This window comes from Pelecanus crispus, chromosome 2 (genome assembly GCF_030463565.1).
Source record: "Pelecanus crispus isolate bPelCri1 chromosome 2, bPelCri1.pri, whole genome shotgun sequence".
Classification (NCBI taxonomy): domain Eukaryota; kingdom Metazoa; phylum Chordata; class Aves; order Pelecaniformes; family Pelecanidae; genus Pelecanus; species Pelecanus crispus.
In genome coordinates, this window is record NC_134644.1 from 120660715 (window position 1) to 120680844 (window position 20130).

The 20130-nt window shown below is 39.5% G+C and overlaps 1 protein-coding gene across 1 annotated transcript in view; it reads right to left on the reverse strand.

The window, feature by feature from the left end:
* SMCHD1 (structural maintenance of chromosomes flexible hinge domain containing 1) overlaps window positions 1-20130 on the reverse strand; it is a 91918-nt gene that overhangs the window by 34700 nt on the left and 37088 nt on the right. The window contains exons 18-25 of the mRNA XM_075705054.1: window positions 17901-17978; window positions 17699-17818; window positions 8711-8855; window positions 8402-8498; window positions 4783-4855; window positions 2937-3076; window positions 1790-1924; window positions 677-904 (exon numbers count right to left, since the gene is read on the reverse strand). Coding sequence (XP_075561169.1) covers window positions 677-904; window positions 1790-1924; window positions 2937-3076; window positions 4783-4855; window positions 8402-8498; window positions 8711-8855; window positions 17699-17818; window positions 17901-17978 — 1016 coding nt within the window. The remainder of the gene's footprint in view (window positions 1-676; window positions 905-1789; window positions 1925-2936; window positions 3077-4782; window positions 4856-8401; window positions 8499-8710; window positions 8856-17698; window positions 17819-17900; window positions 17979-20130) is intronic.

The following is a 20130-nucleotide window of genomic DNA, read 5'->3' on the forward strand; positions in this document are numbered from 1 at the left end:
ATGACTAGCTACATAATACCTCTGTGGACATTCTAAATATGCTGAAGTAACATACAGGCAAGAGAAGCTTTCAATGGAAAGCCTGTGCATTTCCCAACAGTAACCAATGCTATCTTCCAAAATACAGAAAATTACTCTAAAAAAAAGCCAAACAAAACAAAACATACATTGTTTCCCTCATTTATCTTGAGTTCGGAAAGATCTGATTCTGAAAAACCTCACCAAAAAAAATTGTCACATATTTGCTGAAGCTCTACCTTTGTATTAGGCTCCATATACGTACACAAACAGAGGGGTAAGATAGGTAAGAAAATCTTCATGAAGGAACATGCCTATTCAAGGTTCCTAAATGCTGGGAAAACCCCAGATTTGAAGAATCATAACTATGTCGGAATTATTTTATTGTGTTTAGGAGAAACACTGGTAATTACTAACCTGCTTTTCATAATACTACCTTGAAGCATTATTTAATATTTCATTAAATGTCTTTATCTCATTCAGGACACAATTTTAATAGAATTATTTTTAAAAATTTATTAAGCAGAGAGTGAAGTTCCCATGTTTAATAATACAGTCTTGAGGAATATTATTTCGTAGTTTGACATTTACGGATTTTAGAGAATCAGCATTGCAACTCTCCCCCACATTATGCTGCTGTTTACTCAGAAGTACTTGCCTTGATTTTTTCTGCCACAGCTGGAGTTATGTGTATCTCTCTTTCTCCTTCATCATACATCTGAAATATAAGGTTGTGCATGACATCGCCAGCGAGCCAATTAATTTCATCCTGATGTTTAATTTGAATAGCTTTTTGTCCGTCCATACTCAAGACCTGTAGTCTTGCAACATGACTGCTAGGAAGAAGTTTAATAATCTTTTCCACTGGTGGCACATCTTTACAGCTCTATACATGGGGGGAAAAAAAGAATATATAATTTAAGATATTAAATATACATATATGCATAAATATCACTCTGTAATAGCCTATGGATCAGCAGGTGTGACCAGGTGTACAAACATGAAAGCAGCTAGACTTGTCAAAAGCAAATCAGAATGATATGCCAGAATACTTACAACTTTTAACAGATACTAGAATTGATGCTAGCTATTTAGAAAACATTTTCTATTCCAAGAGTACTATGTTATAAAACTTACAAAATACTTCTTAAGAAGAGTAATCATAAGTATCCTTTCATATAGGTCATCTTGCCATATTTGTATTTGTTACACATTTTTCAGGGTAAACCACCACAGGTTTTACTTTCTCCAGCCGTGTGGCTCTCCTGACTACCAGAGAACTGGGGTGTTCAACAGCATTTAAAAAATTCAAACTTCAAGAGCTTTAAGACTGAAATGCTACAAAAAGCTACTGATTTTTAACCTTTGAAAAAATATATCCTTCTTCACTAAAGTTTTGGGGAACATGTTGCCATACCTATTCTGGCTCTAAATGTACATGCAATGAAGGGAATTTGTCAGAAGGATCCTGGGAGTAAAAGGGGGAAGAAAAATCCCAGAAATAATGCATATTTCTGAAACACTTCAGGGATTTCAGAAATCCCTGTAAGTAAGTAAGTAAGGGGTGAAGAAAAAAAATGGAAAAAATTCTTTGCCTTTTTATGATTTCCCAGAGAGGAAAAAGGGCAGCCACTTGATTATCAGGCTAATGGTAACTAAAACAGTAAGTTTTGGGGGTTAAGTTGATTCATAAAAGATGAATAGCTAGCAAGACAGTCCAATAAACTGTTTTCGATCTTTTGTTCATCCAAGCATCCCAATCAATACTTACAAGTATTTCAATCCTTGCTTTCAGCATCTGGTCTTTCTTGATATTCTGTACATGTATAACTGGACCAGTTAAAATGTTTGTTCCTGCATTACTGCAGTCCACAGAATACACAGGAAGGTTTGAAGCACCTAAAAACTATTTAAAATGTAAAATTAAACTTCAGACTTCTTTTACAGAACTACTAGGATTATTCCATAAATGATTATCTGTACAAGTCCAAACATATATAGGATTATTTACAGATAAATTTGATAGATTTCAGTTTTCCAGAAGCCTGCAAGATCAACACCTATGTTTTTTCACAGGTGATGTGGGAAAAAGGAAGAAGTTATAGAAGTAAATTTACTAGCTAGTCAACTGTTTTGTATTAACACATAAACACTAGTCTCTTTTGCCATTATGGCAATAAATTCAATTAAGTTGTTAAATAAACCCCCTTTTCATTAATTTTCTAAAAATCACACAGTAAACAGAATTTAAATATGAAGTTCAACATGTCATCACACTAACTGCGGACCCAGTCTACAGGAAGAGAATGTACACATATAAAGTGTAAATGGGATGCAGACTATTTTGAAGTAGGAAAAAATATTTTTATTTGTTTACCTGTTCTTGCTGTAAGACTGATTTCACTAGAATTGGAAAAGTCACTTTCTTGAGGTAAAAAAAACTAGGTCCAAAAGGGAAAAAGTTTTTTACTTCTAAAAGCCACAGTAACACCTGCATTCCCTTCTGAACTTAGATAAGTGCTTATGATAATAGTCTTATCTAATATTATTTTTAGGCAGTAGACTTGCATTTTCATCTTTAAAAAAATCAAAACTAAGCTTTATGAAACTTTTTTCCTGAACAAATTTTAGCATTATATATGGCAAATATGACCTGAAATACCTTAAAATTGTAGCTATATACCATCACATAATTTTGTCTTCCATTTCTAAGGCCAGGTTCCTCTGATTCTGAAACTTACTGAATGACTCATATAGACGAGGCAAGAGAGTCACCGTTATGGCTACCAAGCTACAGAAACTTCAAAAGCATTATTAAAGATAATAAATTCTATCTAGATACCAAAATAGGCTCTTTTCCCAGCCCTTTAAAAAGCAAGTATCAAAATCCTTATGACACATAATACAATGCAGTTTACCTTACAATGAACTATCAGCTTTGGCTGCGCTGTTATATTTCCTGATTCATCCAGTACTTCAACCTGAAAGGGGAAAGCTGTACCATTTTCAATCTTCAGAATTTCAGAATCTGGCTTTACCTTCAATTGACGAGGAGGGCCTGTGAAAATGCAGAATTGCAGAACAGTGGTTATATTTTAGATAACTGGTGAGACACGGGGTTTCAGTTTTTGCTATCTCAAAAAGTTTTTAAAGCCGAACTACCAAGATATGTGTGGTAATAAACCATTTAGACCAATTCAAGTGTATTGGTTTATGCTGAAAAGTTCTAGACACTTCCTGTCCTTCAATACATACCACCTGCCAATCTTTTGAATGAATTCAGTAAGGAATAGTTAGACAAACGTGATGAACTTCAGCATACACAAGGTGTAAACACATGACGCAGTGCTATTTACATACTATATGGATTCACATTCATCAAGAAGAAACTTGGAGCTTTCTCCTGACATGTTAAAACCAAAGATATTAATGTTGAGATATCTGATCAATCACGATGTACAGCAGTTTAATTACCAAAGCCACCACAGCTACAACTTGCAGGCAAAGAAAAGCAAAAGAAAATTTTGCTGGCTTTACTTGGATAGTAAAGTGAAGCTGTTCAAGTAAGTCTACCCCCTGGAACATATAATTATTTTATCAGTTTTAAAGAAGAGACGGAAGTAATAGATTACTATGAAAAGACAAGTTCTGTAGGAACAAAGAAGGCCATTTTTCAGAAATATCCTTTATGCATCATTCATTAAAACTTCCATTTCAAACTCACTGGTTGAAGAACAGGAAAGACTGAAATAGGTTTTATTCACTCCTTCCTCAAAAAAACGCTTTAAAAGCCAAGGATAAATCCAACAAGAAGAAAGAGGTAGTGAAGCATCTCTACATTGCCAAAAGCAAAAGATTCTAATCAAGGGTGAAGTTGCCTTCAGTCCAAGGTAAATAACTAAGCAATACACAATACAATCTGTCTCAAGTCAGATCGTTCCACTCCATTTTCTACACAAAGCCTTAACTCCTCAAAAGATAAAGAATAATGGAATAAACTCTGCGTTGTTAGTCTAACAAAGCTTGAAGTACACAATTTCTCCGCAAAATGAGATGGGAAAGCCTAAAGTTTGGTAATCTGGTAGGCCAAAAAAAAAAAAATCAGCCTTCAAACTATACCTTATCTCCCAAATCCAGAAAAACCCAGGTAGCAAGGAATAACAGGTACCATATAAGGGAATCCTCAGTATCAAGACATCCACAAAACACAAAATTCTGGTAAGGGCAGTGGACTTACAGACTTCTATATTCCTCTCTTGCATTATGATAAAGTCAACATGTAACACTAAAAATTTCAGACACAATCCCAACTGCCAAAGCATCCCCCCCCTTTGCTGAGGTAAGAAAATAAATGAGCACTTATTCATTCACAAGATGTTTTCTAGAGGGAGAACAGGTCAATGCAGATTAGTACAGGTTAAAGGGCTTAATGCTGAAGAAAATCGAGAAGATAAGAAATTCATTCATTCAATGGTGCTAAAGATTTAAAATAATTAAAAAAAGAAGGGAAAAATCAGTCTCAATTAAGAAAACAAATTCCAGCTGCTAGAATAACAGACAAGATTGGGCTGTGAGTTTGATGTTATTCCTGCCAAGAATGACAGGCCCTTAGCTTTATTTAGTTTCAGTCATCACTTGGATGAGCGAGAATATCCTTTTTTAAGCCTCACTAAATATTTTACCTTCTTGGTAGAAGAAGCATTTCATTAATAGTGTCAAAACAAAGATCAACAGAAATTCACTAAACATTTTAAGGATACTTACCAGGCTGCAATCTTATTTTAAAGATTTGTGTGTCTTCTTTCAAACCAGGAAGAGTAACCTTCAGATTAAAGTTCTAATGAAAAGAATATTTTAAATATTAACCTTAAACAAAACCAGATCATAAATTATCTCACATAGTCATGTCAATTAATATATATGTAAATTTCAGAAGTCTATCCAAATTTTCCTGCACTGCTACATAAATCAAGAATTTTTTCCTGTACTAAAATCTGTCTTTTTCATGTTATTCCCAGAGACATTCAATCCAGGATTTGCATGTTAAACTACATGGTTCTGAAACCATTAAAAGTAGCTATCATAACTTGTGTTTGCCTGCTTAGAGGCTGTTTTAGTAGCGGAAAAATATATCAATTAAAAAAAACCTAGTTTCAAAGAAAGGGTCTGCAAGTTCTGTGTTCATTATTCCTCAGCTAATTGCCTGAAGCAAGGCACCACAATTGCTATCCACCTCATCTTTGAATAAGGCCATAAGAAAAAGAACTGCTGTAGAACTGCATCACTAAAACTGATTCTCACATTAAGATCGGAGAATGAAGCAGTCTAATCAACGATTTTAAAAACTCCAACTTTAAAAAACTAGTTGCACTGCAGATATATGAATTTCTTATTTTATATATTTGATATCTGAGAACACTTAGTTGCAGTTCATGAATTGCCATTTTTACACTGTCAGAAATGCTGTCTCTGGAAAGGTTTAGTTTCGTAATCCTGGCTTATGCCCTTCCCATGCCTGACAGGGTATGTGCAACATTAACACCTGGTAGATTGCATGAAAACACTCAATTATTTTGGTTTGCTGGGTAAGAGAAGCAGAAAGTGCAATGAGGCCCGGGCAGGTGCATCACAACTGCAGCCACATCAAACACATGAGCTCCCCAGCTGATGGCTGGCCACAGAGGTGCATGAAAACTCTCCAGCTCTGACCAGCCAGGCAACCATACTGCCTGCCTGCAAGCCAAGCAGCACATATCAGCTGGAGCCCCATTAAACCAAATGGTGAATCAGGAGAAAAGGGGAAGGTGAAATATACTGAAGTTACATGTTGGGGGATGGGACAGGGCGGTGGGGGCGGCGGGGGGGGGGGGGTGGGGGTGGAGAACGGAAAAATAAGGGAGGTGGTAGAAACACAGGAAACCAGTATAGCCGATAGCTGCCATTTAATGTTAGTAAGTTGAATTTTTCAGTAGTTCATTCAATCAAGCTTCGTATTCATGCACTAGACACTCCTCCTATGCTCCCCTTCCTTTATTTTCAACCCCTTTTCTGCAATACTGATTTTTTACTTAATACTCTCTTCTTAATATTGCACTATTTTCTGCCTCTAATTAATCAGTTTACATTTTTAACTTCATTCCTTTTAATCTTTCAACATCTGTGTCCTCTAGGGAAGTTCTTTTCCCACCACCTTCGTGATCCCTTTACCTGCTTTTGTTTTGCTTTCAAGTCTGCTTCTATGTATACTGCAGTACTTTAAAATGAAAAGAAGAATAAAGAAATATTATTTTCCTTTTTTAAACTCCCTTCATCACCCTTCTCCTGACTGAATTCAAAATCCTCTAAGGGAGCAGTCCTCTTGCTATTGCTTACACACTTGTCTTACAATTTTCTCTTTAATTTCACCCTCAATCATAACATGCTTCTTCCTGTCTTGACTGGTTTGGGTGGAATTAAATCAATGGGTACAGAAGTAAATGAAGTCTGCTTTCTCTTTCTTCTCTATCAGTGCTTCCTTCATTGATGACTGTGATGTTCTCTATTTCCTATCTCAATCAAGTTTCTCTTCTCATTTGGCATTATTCCTTTGTCATTTTTTGCTTACTCCCTTCTCCAAAAAAATTAATTTTAATTTTTTCCATGCTCTCCATTTGTTCCTCTTTGTTGTTCTCTCATTCACTTTCTCCTTCTAAATTCTTTCCAGAATCCTATTACTAGCTGTTTCTCTGAGATATTTTAGCTGTTCTGCTAACATTTCAAAATCAACTTTTAAGGTGCAGAAAATTTCTCCTATGTTCTTCTCTGCTTCCTGTTTTAAATTAAGCACTGAAAATTACACTGTATTTATAGAATCATAGAATCATTTAAGTTGGAAAAGACCTTTAAGATCATCAAGTTCAACTGTTAACAATGCCAAGTCCACCGCTAAACCATGTCCTCAAGTGCCATATCTACATGTCTTTTAAATACCTCCAGGGATGGGTACTCAACCACTGCCCTGGGCAGCCTGCACCAAAAGGGTTGTCAAGCATTGGACAAGAAGTTTTTCCTAATATCCATTCTAAACCTCCCCTGGAGCAACTCCAGGCCATTTCCTCTTGTCCTATCATTAACTACTTGGGAGAAGAGACCAACACCCACCTCACTACAACCTCCTTTCAGGTAGTTGTAGAGAGTGATAAGGTCTCCCCTCAGCCTCCTCTTCTCCAGGCTAAACAACCCCAGTTCCCTCAGCCGCTCCTCATAAGGCCTGTGCTCTAGACCCTTCACCAGCTTCGTTGCCCTTCTCTGCACATGCTCCAGCACGTCAATGTCTTTCTTGTATTGAGGGGCCCAACACTGGACACAGTATTCCAGGTGCGGCCTCACCAGTGCCGAGTACAGGGGGACAATCACCTCCCTGCTCCTGCTGGCCACACTATTCCTGATACAAGCCAGGATGCTGTTGGCCTTCTTCGCCACCTGGGCACACTGCTGGCTCATGTTCAGCCGGCTGTCTACCAACACCCCCAGGTCCTTTTCGGCCAGGCAGCTTTCCCGCCACTCTTCCCCAAGCCTGTAGTGTTGCATGGGAGAACAACTGGTCCAACTATTAAAGACAACAGCAACAGTATAATGAGGTATCTTCAGCTACCTCAGCTCCTAGCTTTGTCTTTACTATGCTAGACTGCAAGACTAAATGAAAGGATTAGGACCTGGTTAGAATACTGTGTAAATATGCCATATACATCATTTCAAAATTATTTTAAAAAATATATTGAAATCTATATTTATCAGAAGCATAAAGATCTGTTTTATGAAATAAATCTTTTTAGCATGTAACATCTGTTTTTGTTTTTATGGTAAATTAGCAGCTTGACTAGGTGCTGAGAATCTGTCAGTAACAGGTTGGATTTGGATGACATATATTTGCTACAGAAGTGAAAACACCATTTTGGAAATGCCTAGAGAAGCTTGAGTAGTTACCACTCCTATTAACTACTACTACTCACCATCTCAACTACAAGAATGAAAGATTTCAGTGCCCCCTATGCTATTTCAGTGCAAAAGTCACCAGGATGATTTGGCTTAAACCAATTTCAGCACCAGTTTAAACTAAGACAGCTGATTTAGCATGCTCGGTACACTCTACCACACACCCATGTGTTGCTCAGCCCCACCAGCTCCAATCCCATCAGCTAACAGAGTGCAGCTGTGGGAAAGACAAATTGCTCCAGGTAGAGCTGTAAGAGATCATTTGAAAATATCCCAAGAAATACCTGTAGTCATTAGTGTAAACCAAACTTAGATAACACCATGTGACAATCCATTTTACAAAAAAATCATTTTCTCTGTGCTTTTATTTTTTTAATATGTTACTTCAAGTTTAAATTCATTAGCCTACCTTGCCCTGGCAACTATTTACACAGCCTTTAGCAGTGACACCCTTAATCATGCACTTTGTTCCTGCAGTTATTTCTTCATACTGCAATGTCAATCCACTAGAAAAATACACAGAAAACAAAACAGAATCAGTTTAAAAACAGACAGTGTTTTACTACACAAGATACCTTCAGATATTATGGAAATAAAAGCAAAAATACCAGTTAATTTATGCAAAAAGTATCCAGTATATCACTCGGACAAACCCCAAAGAATTACTACATTCATGTCACATGAAGAAAGGCGGAGGGGGAAGAGATGGTTGAATTACCTAGCTTCAAGAATTGGTTTAATGTCAGTTGTCAACTGTGTTGCATGACCAAATTCATCTTGCAATTCCAAAGGAATATTAAAAGGTACTCCAACTCGAAAAGGAAGCTCCAAAAGACCCACTGAAAATTTCTCTGGTTTGCCCTCTAAGAGAAAAGAAGAATACATTTTTAGAAGGAACTATGTGCGTTCATTGGCTTTTTCTTACTTAAGGCTGCAAATAAGTCACATGGTTTTCAGCCTCAAAGTAAATAGGCTGTTCAGAATACTGTTGTAACCAAAACCATGGTTTATTGATTTTTTTTTTTTAAACTTACACCAACATAAAACAATTGTTTAAAACATAATAGCAGTAGACTACGGTATAAGAAACATAACAGGACAACCAAAACTTCAGAAGTACTTAGAACATCAATACAGCACCTGAAAGTAGACAAGTTCCTCGTGGGACGCTTTTCCTAAATGTTTAATTGCTTTAATTCTGTTAAAACAAAATCATTCATGCAACAAAACATTTTTGTTCTACAACTATCCCAAATTTGAGAGATAAAGATGAGTAATGATGAGTATTTGAAATACAAACATGAGTGCATCCTTCCTGTGAAATCTGGCCCTGTTAGACTGCCTCCAACTAGGCACTAAAAAATGAGACCAGACAGAGGGGTACAAATGGGAGCTTGTAAATCAGAGTAATGTTTTGTGGAATCAAACTGTCTTGGCCAAGTGGTCTTTGAAAAAAGAAGCAATACAGTGCTGAGCTAAATGGTAGATAAATATCCTACCATATTATTTCGGACTCAAATTAACAACTACTTTCACTACCTACACGTGCCATTATCAGGAAGCTTCTTTTGTACAAGAGATGTGAAAATTATGGGGGGAGGGAAAATGTCACCTTGTATCGGCCAAAATTATTTATTGGTTACAACAACAACAAAAAGACCTCAACCTTACAGTGTTTACACTTTTATTTACAAGTGAATGATAAAACCTGAAAATGATTTGACAAAATAAAAGAACTTCTGTAGTGTCAACGTGCGTAACTGCCAAAAGAATGTGTCTGAACCAAAATCACAAAACTTATAGATTAACTTAGGAAGTTCAGTTTTAACTGACATTTATGATGATTTTTTAGCTTACCAAGAATTGTAAACAGTGAGCCAACAACCTGCTGTTAGAGAAATAAATTAAATTGTTTCTCAGACAAAAAAGCTGTTGATTTCAGTTTAGATTTTAACTGTTCTTTTCTAGATTTTTAGAATCTATATACATAAAAGGTCACACAAATGTTAATATTTGGGAATGATGAACGTGAGGATTTATGGCTGCCTCTGAGACAACACAAAACATTGCAAAAATAAAGACTTGAAATATTCACTTTTCAAGACTGAAGATATTAAAAATGTCAAATTATCTTCTGACTAGATAAAAAAGCAGCAACAGAGAGAAAAAGTTGCTTTTGGTACCCCTTGTGTTAAAAGCACCAAACTATCAGTTCATTAGATTTTTAGAGTGTATGTTCCTTTCTGAGATTTGTTCATTTCAATTGTTATGGCCAAAGGAACCTTTAATTGAAGGCTGCCATGCTGGGGAAAGCCACAATACTATCGGAAAAAGAATTTGAAAATACAGAAGACAACTTTGCAACTTTTAATATTCTCTTCTTGCTTTGATAAAGAAGGAGTAGACAAGGTTAATTTATGTATTCATTCAGAGAAAGATTCCCCCCCCCCTTTTCTTGGAACCTCACAGAAGTATCTTGAGACTTCAATGCCAGGTTTTCAGACATATGTCTAAATAATTTCTCTTTTAAAGTAATGCCAAACATTTTTTCTGTATTATCATAAAAGAATACCTCTTGCCAACAGTACTTTTGCAGAGGCTTTTAGAAGAATATACTACAAAGAACCCTTTTCTGCCTAAATGGTTTGCATTCAAAGCCTCTAGTTTTGTGGAAAAAAATAGGAGGCTACTGCAAGCATCCATTTTTTTCTTGGTCTTCTGGAAACAGATGTTAGCTCTAACTCCCAAACTTGTGATGAAAATACCCATTTTAATACTAAATGCAAAGGAAGTAGTACTTTTTTGTCTTCCCCCCACCCATCCCCCTTGTAGATAAAGCTCACAGAATGGATGAGGTTGAAAGGGTTCTCTGGAGGCCATCTTATGCAACGCCCCTGGCTCAAGCAGGGCCACCTAGAGCCAGTTGCCCAGGACCATGTCCAGATGGCTTCTGAATATCCCCAAGAATGGAGACTCCACAACCTCTTGGGCAACCTGTGCCAGCGCTCGGTCACCCTCACAGTGAGAAAGTGTTTTCTGATGTTCAGAGGGAACTTCCGGTGTTTCAGTGCATGCCCATGCCTCTGGTTCTGTCACTGCGCACCACTGACAAGAGCCTGCCTCTTTGCACCCTCCCTCCCTTCAGGTACTTACAGATATCGATAAGATCCCCATGAATCTTCTCTTCTCCAGGTGGAGCAGCCCCAGCTCTCCCAGCCTTTCTTCATATGAGCAATGCTCCAGTCCCTTCACCCACCTTCATGGCCCTTTGCTGGAGTCTCTCCAGTATGTCCATGTCTCTGTGTTGTGAAGTAATGTGCCTAGAACCAGACACAGTACTCCAGTTGTGGCCTTACCAATGCTGAGCAGAGAGGAAGGATCACCTCCCTCAACCTGCAGGCAACACTCCTAATGCAGTCCAAGACGCTATTGCTCTCCTCTGCAGCAAGGGCACGCTGCTTGCTCATGTTCACCCTGTTGTCCACCAGGACCCTCAGGTCCTTTTCTGCAAAGCTGCTTTCCAGTCGGCTGGGCACAAGCCTGTACTGGCACATGGGGTTGTTCTTCCCCAGACGCAGGACTTTGCACTTCCCCTTGTTAAACTTCATGAGGTTCTTATCAGCCCATTTCTCCAGCCTGTTGAGGTCCCTCTGGATGGCAGCACAACACTGGTGTATCAGCCACTCTTCCCAGTTTTGTGTCATCAGAAAACTTGCTGAATGTACACTCTACCCCATCATCCAGATCATTACTGAAGACATTAAACAGCATCAGACCCAGTATTGACCCTACTGACCCCTGGGGTAACCACTAGTTACTGGTCTTGAACTAGACTTCATGCCATTGATCAGTACTCTCTGAGCCCAGCTGCTCTGCCAGTTGTCAGTCCACCTCACTGTCTGCTCATCCAGCCTGTACTTCATCAGCTTCTATGAGGATCTTATGGGAGACAGTGCTGAAAGCCTTACTGAAGTCTAGGTAGACAACGTCTACTGCTCACCCCTCATCTACCAAGCTACTCATTTCATCATAGAAGGGGAATCCATGCTAACTACTCCCATCTTCTTCATGTGTCTGGAAATGGTTTCCAGGATTAGTTGCTCCATCACCTTCCCAGGGACTGAGACGAAGTCAACAGGCCTGTCGTTCCGTGGGTCCTCCTTCTTGCCCTTTTTGAAGACAGGAATAACATTTGCTTTCCTCCAATCATCAGGCAGTTCTCCCAACTGCCATGATTATTCAATTACTGAGAGTGACATCAGCCAGCTCTCTCTGCCTCCTATGTGCACCCCATCACGGCCCATAGGCTTATATATGACCAGTTTGCTTAGGTATTTCCTGACCTAAAGGGTGTACACCTCTTCCACCAAGGGTGTACCTTCCTTGCTTCAGACCTTCCACTGGTCTCTGGGGCCTGGGATTCCTGAAGGTCCATCTTGCTGGTAAATATTGAGGCAAAGAAGGTGTTCGGTGTCTCAGCCTTTTCCATGTCATGTGTCCCCTGCCTCATTCAACATTCGGCCCATGTTTATCCCAGTCATCCTTTTGTCACCTATGTATTTATAGAAGGCCATCTTTTTGCCTTTGACATCCCTTGCCAGGGATTCCAGTTTCAATTTCAATTGGACTTTGGCTTTCCTAATCCCATCCCTGCATGCTCGGATAGTATCTCTGTATTCCTCCCAGGTTACCTATCCCTGCTTCCACCTTCTATATACTTCTTTTTTGTGTTGAGTTTTGCCAGGAGCTCCTTGTTCATCCATGCAGGCCTCCTGGCATTTTTGCCTGACTTCCTATTCATCAGAATGGACTAGACTTGAGCTTGGAGGAGGTGATCTGTGAATATTAACCAGCTTTCTTGGGCCCCCTTTCCGTCCAGGGCCTAATCCCATGGAACTCCACCAGGCAGATCTTTGAAGAGGCCAAAGTCTTCTCTCCTGAAGTCTGGGGTTGTGAGCTTTCTTTTTGTCCTCCTTCTTCCTTTCACAGTCCTGAACTCTACTATCTCATGATCACAGCAGCCAAGGCTGCCTTCAACCTTCACATCCCCAGTGAGCCCCTCATCGTTGTGAGTATGAGGTCCAGCAGCGCATCTCTTGTTGTTGGTTCCTCTATCACTTGAGTCAGGAAGTTTTCATTGATGCACTCCAGGAACCTCCTGGATTGCTTAAGCCCTGCTGTGCTGTCCCTCCAGCAGGTATCAGCGTGGTTGAAGTCCCCCACAAAGACCAGGGTCTGCAAACATGATGCTGCTTCTGGCTGTCTGTAGAAGGCCTCATCCACTTGTTCTTCTTGGTCAGGTGGCCTACAGCAGACACCCACTACAGTGTCATCCACGCTGGTTTGCTCTTTAATCCTCACTCATAAGATCACAGTTGGGTCATCATTCATCTCCAGACAGAGCTCCATGCATTCCAGCTGTTCTCTTACATAAAGAGCAACTTCACCTCCTGGTCTTCCTGGTCTGTCTTTAGTAAAGAGCCTGTATCCATTGCAACATTCCAGTTACATGAGCCATCTGACCATGTCTCCATGATTCTAGCAAGATCATAGCCCTGCTGTGTCTAACTCGTCACATTTATTCCCCATGCTGCATGCACTAGTCTATATGCAGTTCAGAGAGGCACCAAAGCATTCCCAGAAAGGGTTTTGGTGATTTCTCCATAATGGTGCCTTGTAGGCATTTCCTTGCATACATGCAAATGCTGGATATGAGCCCAGTGCAGCCCCATTTTGTTGATTTTGTGATTTTTCTGTCACATCACTCCAGGCCCCTTGCTCACCAATCACGTCTATCACTCCCTCAAAGTGCTGCAGGTAACTCTCTTCCTCCCCTGTCATTCTTAGTTTACTTTTGGCTTGGTTTTTGCCACTTCAGAAAAAGGCAAAGCCACAGCATGGCAAAAGGGCTGAACAACACTTTTCCTTTTGAACTGGAGACTGAGAGCCAGAGACCAAGAGAAGACCTATTTTTTTAAATGTATGTAGGCCACAATTTTTTTTATTAAAATTTACAAGCACACTTACATAAAAGGATGAGTCTTGGTGATAAGACGGAGCAGGAAATTTATAATCTGTAGTCAGCATGTATTTTTGCAAATGAATTTAGCAAGTAATATAACTACAGATTTTCTAAAAGATGAACTATGATGTACAAAATCAAAAGTACAGTTGTGGTTTTTTTTTTAAATCCTATGAAATCTCATTTACAGATCCCATATTACTGCTTTATAATTTAAAAATTAATTGCCTTTCATATTTCTGGACAGAAGGAGGAACTTCAAACTAGTCTACAGCTTTACCCTTTTTCATAAACATATCCCTCTTTTCCCAGGAAATGAAGTCTTTTCAGCAAAAAGAAATAAAACTTTTTCAGAGAATCACAGAATCATTTAGGTTGGAAAAGACCTTTAAGATCATCCAGTCCAACCATTAACCTACACTACCAAGTCCACCACTAAACCATGTCCCTAAGGGCCACATCTACACATCTTTTAAATACCAGGGATGGGGACTCAACCACTTCTCTCTGGGCAGCCTGTTCCAATGCTTAGCAACCCTTTCAGGGAAGAAGTTTTTCCTAATATCCATTCTAAACCTCCCCTGGAGCAACTCCAGGCCATTTCCTCTTGTCCTATCACTAACTACTTGGGAGAAGAGACCAACACCCACCTCACTACAACCTCCTTTCAGGTAGTTGTAGAGAGCGATAAGCTCTCCCCTCAGCCTCCTCTTCTCCAGACTAAACAACCCCAGTTCCCTCAGACACTCCTCATAAGGCCTGTGCTCTAGGCCCTTCACCAGCCTTGTTGCCCTTCTCTGAACACGCTCCAGCACCTCAATGTCTTTGTTGTAGCAAGGGGCCCAAAACTGGACACAGTATTCCAGGTGCGGCCTCACCAGCGCTGAGTACAGGGGGATGTTCACCTCCCTGCTCCTGCTGGCCACACTATTCCTGATACAAGCCAGGATGCTGTTGGCCTTCTTCGCCACCTGGGCACACTGCTGGCTCATGTTCAGCCGGCTGTCTACCAACACCCCCAGGTCCTTTTCGGCCAGGCAGCTTTCCCGCCACTCTTCCCCAAGCCTGTAGTGTTGCATGGGGTTGTTGCGACCCCAGTGCAGGACCCGGCACTTGGCCTTGTTGAATCTCATACAGTTGGCCTCGGCCCACCGATCCAATCTGTCCAGATCCCTCTGGGGATTATTTCTACCCTCAAGCAGATCAGCATCCCAGCCAATTTTTACCCAACAAAGAGTACACCTGTCCAAGCCATGAACAGCCAGTTTCTCCAGGAGAGTGTTGTGGGAAATGGTGTCAAAGACTTTACTAAAGTCCAGGTAGACAACATCCACAGCCTTTCCCTCATCCACTAAGCGGGTCACCTTGTCATAGGAGGAGATCAGGTTAGTCAAGCATGACCTGCCTTTCATAAACCTATGCTGACTGGGCTGGATCCTCTGGTTGTCCTGTATGTGCTGCATGATGGCACTCAAGATGATCTGCTCCATAACCTTCCCTGGCACACAGGTCAGACTGACAGGCCTGTAGTTCCCTGGATCCTCCTTCTGGCCCTTCCTGTAGATGGGCATCACGTTTGCTAAACTTCAGTCAACTGCGACCTCCCCGGTTAGCCAGGACTGCTGATAAATGATGGAAAGTGGCTTGGTGAGCGCCAGCTCCCTCAATACCCTTGGGTGGATCCCATCCAGCCCCATAGACCTGTGTGTGTCTAAGTGGTGTAGCACGTCGCTAACCATTTCCCCTTGGATTATGGGGGCTCCCTGTCACTGTCATCCAGCTCAGGGGGCTGGGTACCCCGAGAACAACTGGTCTGACTATTAAAGACTGAGGCAAAGAGGGCATTAAGTACCTCAGCCTTTTCCTCATCCTTTGTCACTACGTTTCCTCCCACACCCAATAAAAGTTGGAGATTCTCCTCAGCCCTCCTTTTGCTGCTAATGTCTTCATAGAAACATTTGTTATTGTCTTTTACAGCAGTAGCCAGATTAAGTTCCAGATGGGCTTTGGCCTTTCTCATTTTCTCCCTGCATAACCTCACAACATCCTTGTAGTCCTCCTGAGTGGCCTGCCCCTTCTTCCAAAGCCCATAAACTCTCCGTTTTTTCCCCCTGAGTTCCAGCCAAAGCTCTCTGTTCAGCCAGGCTGGTCTTCTTCCCCACCGGCTTGTCTTTCAGCACATGGGGATGGCCTGCCCCTGCCCCTTTAAGACTTCCTTCTTGAAGAATGTCCAGCCTTCCTGGACTCCTCTGCCCTTCAGGACTGCCTCCCAAGGGACTCCGTCAACCAGGCTCCTCAACAGACCAAAGCCTGCCATCCAGAAGTCCAAGGTAGCAGTTCTGCTGACCCCCTGCCTTACTTCTCCATGAGTTGAAAACTCTATCATTTCATGATTGCTATGCCCAAGATGGCCTCCAATCGTCACATCACGCACAAGTCCTTCTCCATCCACAAACAACAGGTCCAGCGGGGCGCCTTCCCTAGTTGTCTCACTCACCAGTTGTGTCAGGAAGTTCTCTTCCACACACTCCAGGAACCTCCCAGACTGTTTCCTCTCTGCTGTATTTCCAACTGACATCTGGTAGGTTGAAGTCCCCCACAAGAATAAGGGCTAGCAATTGTGAGACTTCTCCCAGATGCTTACAGAATATTTTGTCTGCCTCTTCCTCCTGCTTGGGTGGTCTGTAACAGACTCCCACCACGATCTCTGCCTTGCTGGCCTTCCCCTGATTCTTACCCATAAAGACTCAACCCTATTGTCGCCATCATCAAGCTCTAGAAAGTCAAAACATTCCCTAACACACAGGGCTACCCCACCGCCTCTCCTTCCTTGCCTATCCCTTCTGAAGAATTTATAGCCATCCAAGAAAGGCTTATAAACAAAAACCAACCAGCCACTAACAGATAAATGCAGAGAAATAAATTAGGAAATAAAATTAACATCTTAGAGGATGAGAGAAATAGGACTAGCAAAGCTGTACCAGAAACATGATGTAACCATACATTGTGTATCTTACGGTCTTCAACACTGTCATTAAAATCAGAATCTATAAATTTTCTTGGGAAGATATAATCAGTCACATACTATTTTAGGCCACATACATACATACCAGACATATTTAACAGTATTATTTCTATTCTGGTATTCCAGTATTTTATGATGGCTAATCCAAAGATACACACCCATTATAACTGAATAAGAATTTAGTTTTGCATAGGATTCTTCTTTTAATTAACAAAAAAGAGACTTCAATCTCAATATGCTTATTTTAAATGCATAACCTGTTTTTGAATACACTTCTGAGGTTTATGCATTAAAGTTGGCTTAATGAATACTAGTTTTATGAAAGAATATGCCAATGATGTGAGGAAAAAGGGTGATTCTAATTAAGTAAAAGTTTGGTTTTATTAAGGACATTTAGGAAGGTTCACATCAGGGAAAAGCTTTTGATTCCATCAACACTACTTTTTTGTACTGACTGTATAGCAGAGCCAACACATTACAGGTGACATCAAAACCTATTAGACAAAAAACTATTTTTTTCTGAAAATACTTCCTATTTGACATGCAAATGCTACTTTCCAGTGCTGAAAATGACCTCTCAACTAAAACATGAATAATTTTGATACACAATGAATCAAACAGAAACATTAGAAGAAATTTGGCATGAGTGGACTTCTTACCTACAATAGTAAATTTAAATATTTTAGATGGTAGAGGCCTTCCTGCATAAGTATCTGCATTACTTTCATTCAATACTACTTGCAGTTTCAAGGTGTAGTTCCCAAGTTTCTGAAGATTTTCTAAACAGAAATACAAATACAATTAGAAAGCAAAGAAAGTAAAATTATAAATAAATGGAAACTATTGCATATGTGAACTTACCCATTTTTTTAAACCAGTATGGCCATTTGCCTCCATGCTGACTGATATGGGAAATTATTTCTTTATTCCCAGTAGGTGCTGCAAAACAAACAATTAAGCTACATGTATTTAGATTTTACACCATAATTCTTCATTTTTTCAAGTATTACTATCACTCATTATTAAGTATTACTATCACTTCTAAATCTAATAAATATAAATTCAGCTTCACAATTAAGCATGTTGATCACAGCTAAAAAAAAAAAAAAAAAAAAAAATTAATTCCCTACCTAATCCCATTTTAATCTAAAATTGTTAGCCTCAGACACATTAAACTGAAAGCAGCAGGTTTGTAAAGATGGATTTTTATTAGCTCTTTGGTTATACGTTCCCCATTAAGTCTTAGCACTTGTAGGCTGTGCACACCATGCTGGAAACTGATCCACTTGACAAATGACCATAACAAATTAGCTTAAATGGTAGAAATGGTAAAAATGTGCAGCTGACTGAACATATTATCAAGGAAAAAAGAACATTCCTTTTTTTCTCCAAATTACTCTATCTGTCTTTATAAACACTTCTGCAGCATTAAGACACATACAGAAAGAGAACACACTGAAACTTCGAGGCAATGTTTTAGTGACTGGTTCTATATCCTAAGATAAATACAGGAATAAGATTTATTGCTTGAAACTTCAAGAGGCATTAATATATTTGTTTTTCAAAATAGAATAAATACAGAATGTGACTGCAATAAGACTACACAGAATAAACTGAAATGCAGTAAAAATATACATTGTTCTATAGCTAAGTACAACTGTTTCAAACCCTGTTCTTGCACCAAATTGTGTATATAAGATAAAGTGATAGTGTCAACTTTCTTAGCTGTATTTCTTTGAATGTGTAGTTCTGGAATACTGGGTTATTAAAATACATTTTGATGGTGCTTTGTAGTAAGAGCTAAATCAGTTTTCTGTATCAGGGTTTTTTCCACTTTTGGTAGTTACTAACACTGAGAAAATGGAACTTCTCAAATGAGTGCAGTTTTCCTATTGCAGTGCCAAGTGCCACCTTCAAGTTAAACTAAGAGTCTGTATTATGCAAGATGCACACCTGGAAGATGGACACCTTCCTTCTTGTATTGCCCCAATATAGACAGATAATCTAAGGTGGAAATTTATCTATAGGAAGTGAAGAAAGTCTGTGCATAGTAATACACAAAAGATGACAATAAAACAAATGGGATCTTGGAAGAGAACAAATGAGAAAACTCTAGCTTTTAAAGACAGGGCTGTTCCGTTCTGATGTTCTCTTCTGAAAGAGGAGACAATCCCAAGAGCAGTTTCTGTGTATGAAAGTTATCAGGTATGTCCAATGTTGTGGTCTCTGTGTGGAAAAAACATCCTGGTGTTTTATTTGAACAACAGACTAAATTATTTCAGTGGAGCCACATACAAAGATTTAGAACTTTCTTGGGAATTTCTCCATTTTTCCCTTTGGTAGAGGAAAAGCCCTTCAAGCACTTCGTATTAGTAGTGACTAATGAACTCTACTCTGTGGTTTTGCTAGAAAGGACCATTAGGATTTCCTAACCATCGTGTTCTTTTCTTGACACTTACACACAAACATATTTATGAATATTATCAGTATCCCTACAATCACCGAGATACAGAAAGCTGTACTTAGTGCAAACTGTGTACTGCACACAGCACAAGAAATTAAGTTTTTATAGACACTGTAGGGTTTTGCAAAAAATACAAACCTGAGGCTAAAGTATTTAAATTTGGTTGGTTTTCCTCACGCAGAAACAGAAGAGAATTCTCATTCATTGTTGCGAGAGTTTTTTTGTTTATTGTCTGAAACCTTTTGGAAACAAGTGTTCTTCTAGAGACAAAAGATACCTTTTACTCACAGGATTACTACGGCACTAACATTTGCTTCTCATATGAACAAGGTTTCCATGTATAATATTCTGAAAACAATGGATAACTAGATGTCCCTGCTATGGTATAATATAAATCGATGGAGGGTACAGACAGAGAAAAAAGGCTGTAGTTTTGTTTCAAATGACATATTAATAGCCAATAGCCATAGCCTTCCTGAACTGGGAGAATTCAATGGTGCACGTGTGAGAGACACGCATCTGAACAGCATCTCCCATTGTGGTTTACTGGAGGGAAGTGGCAAGATAGTTGGTCAGAAGAACAATGAACTAAGTTCCAAAATAAATACTTCAGTGGTGAAAACAGTT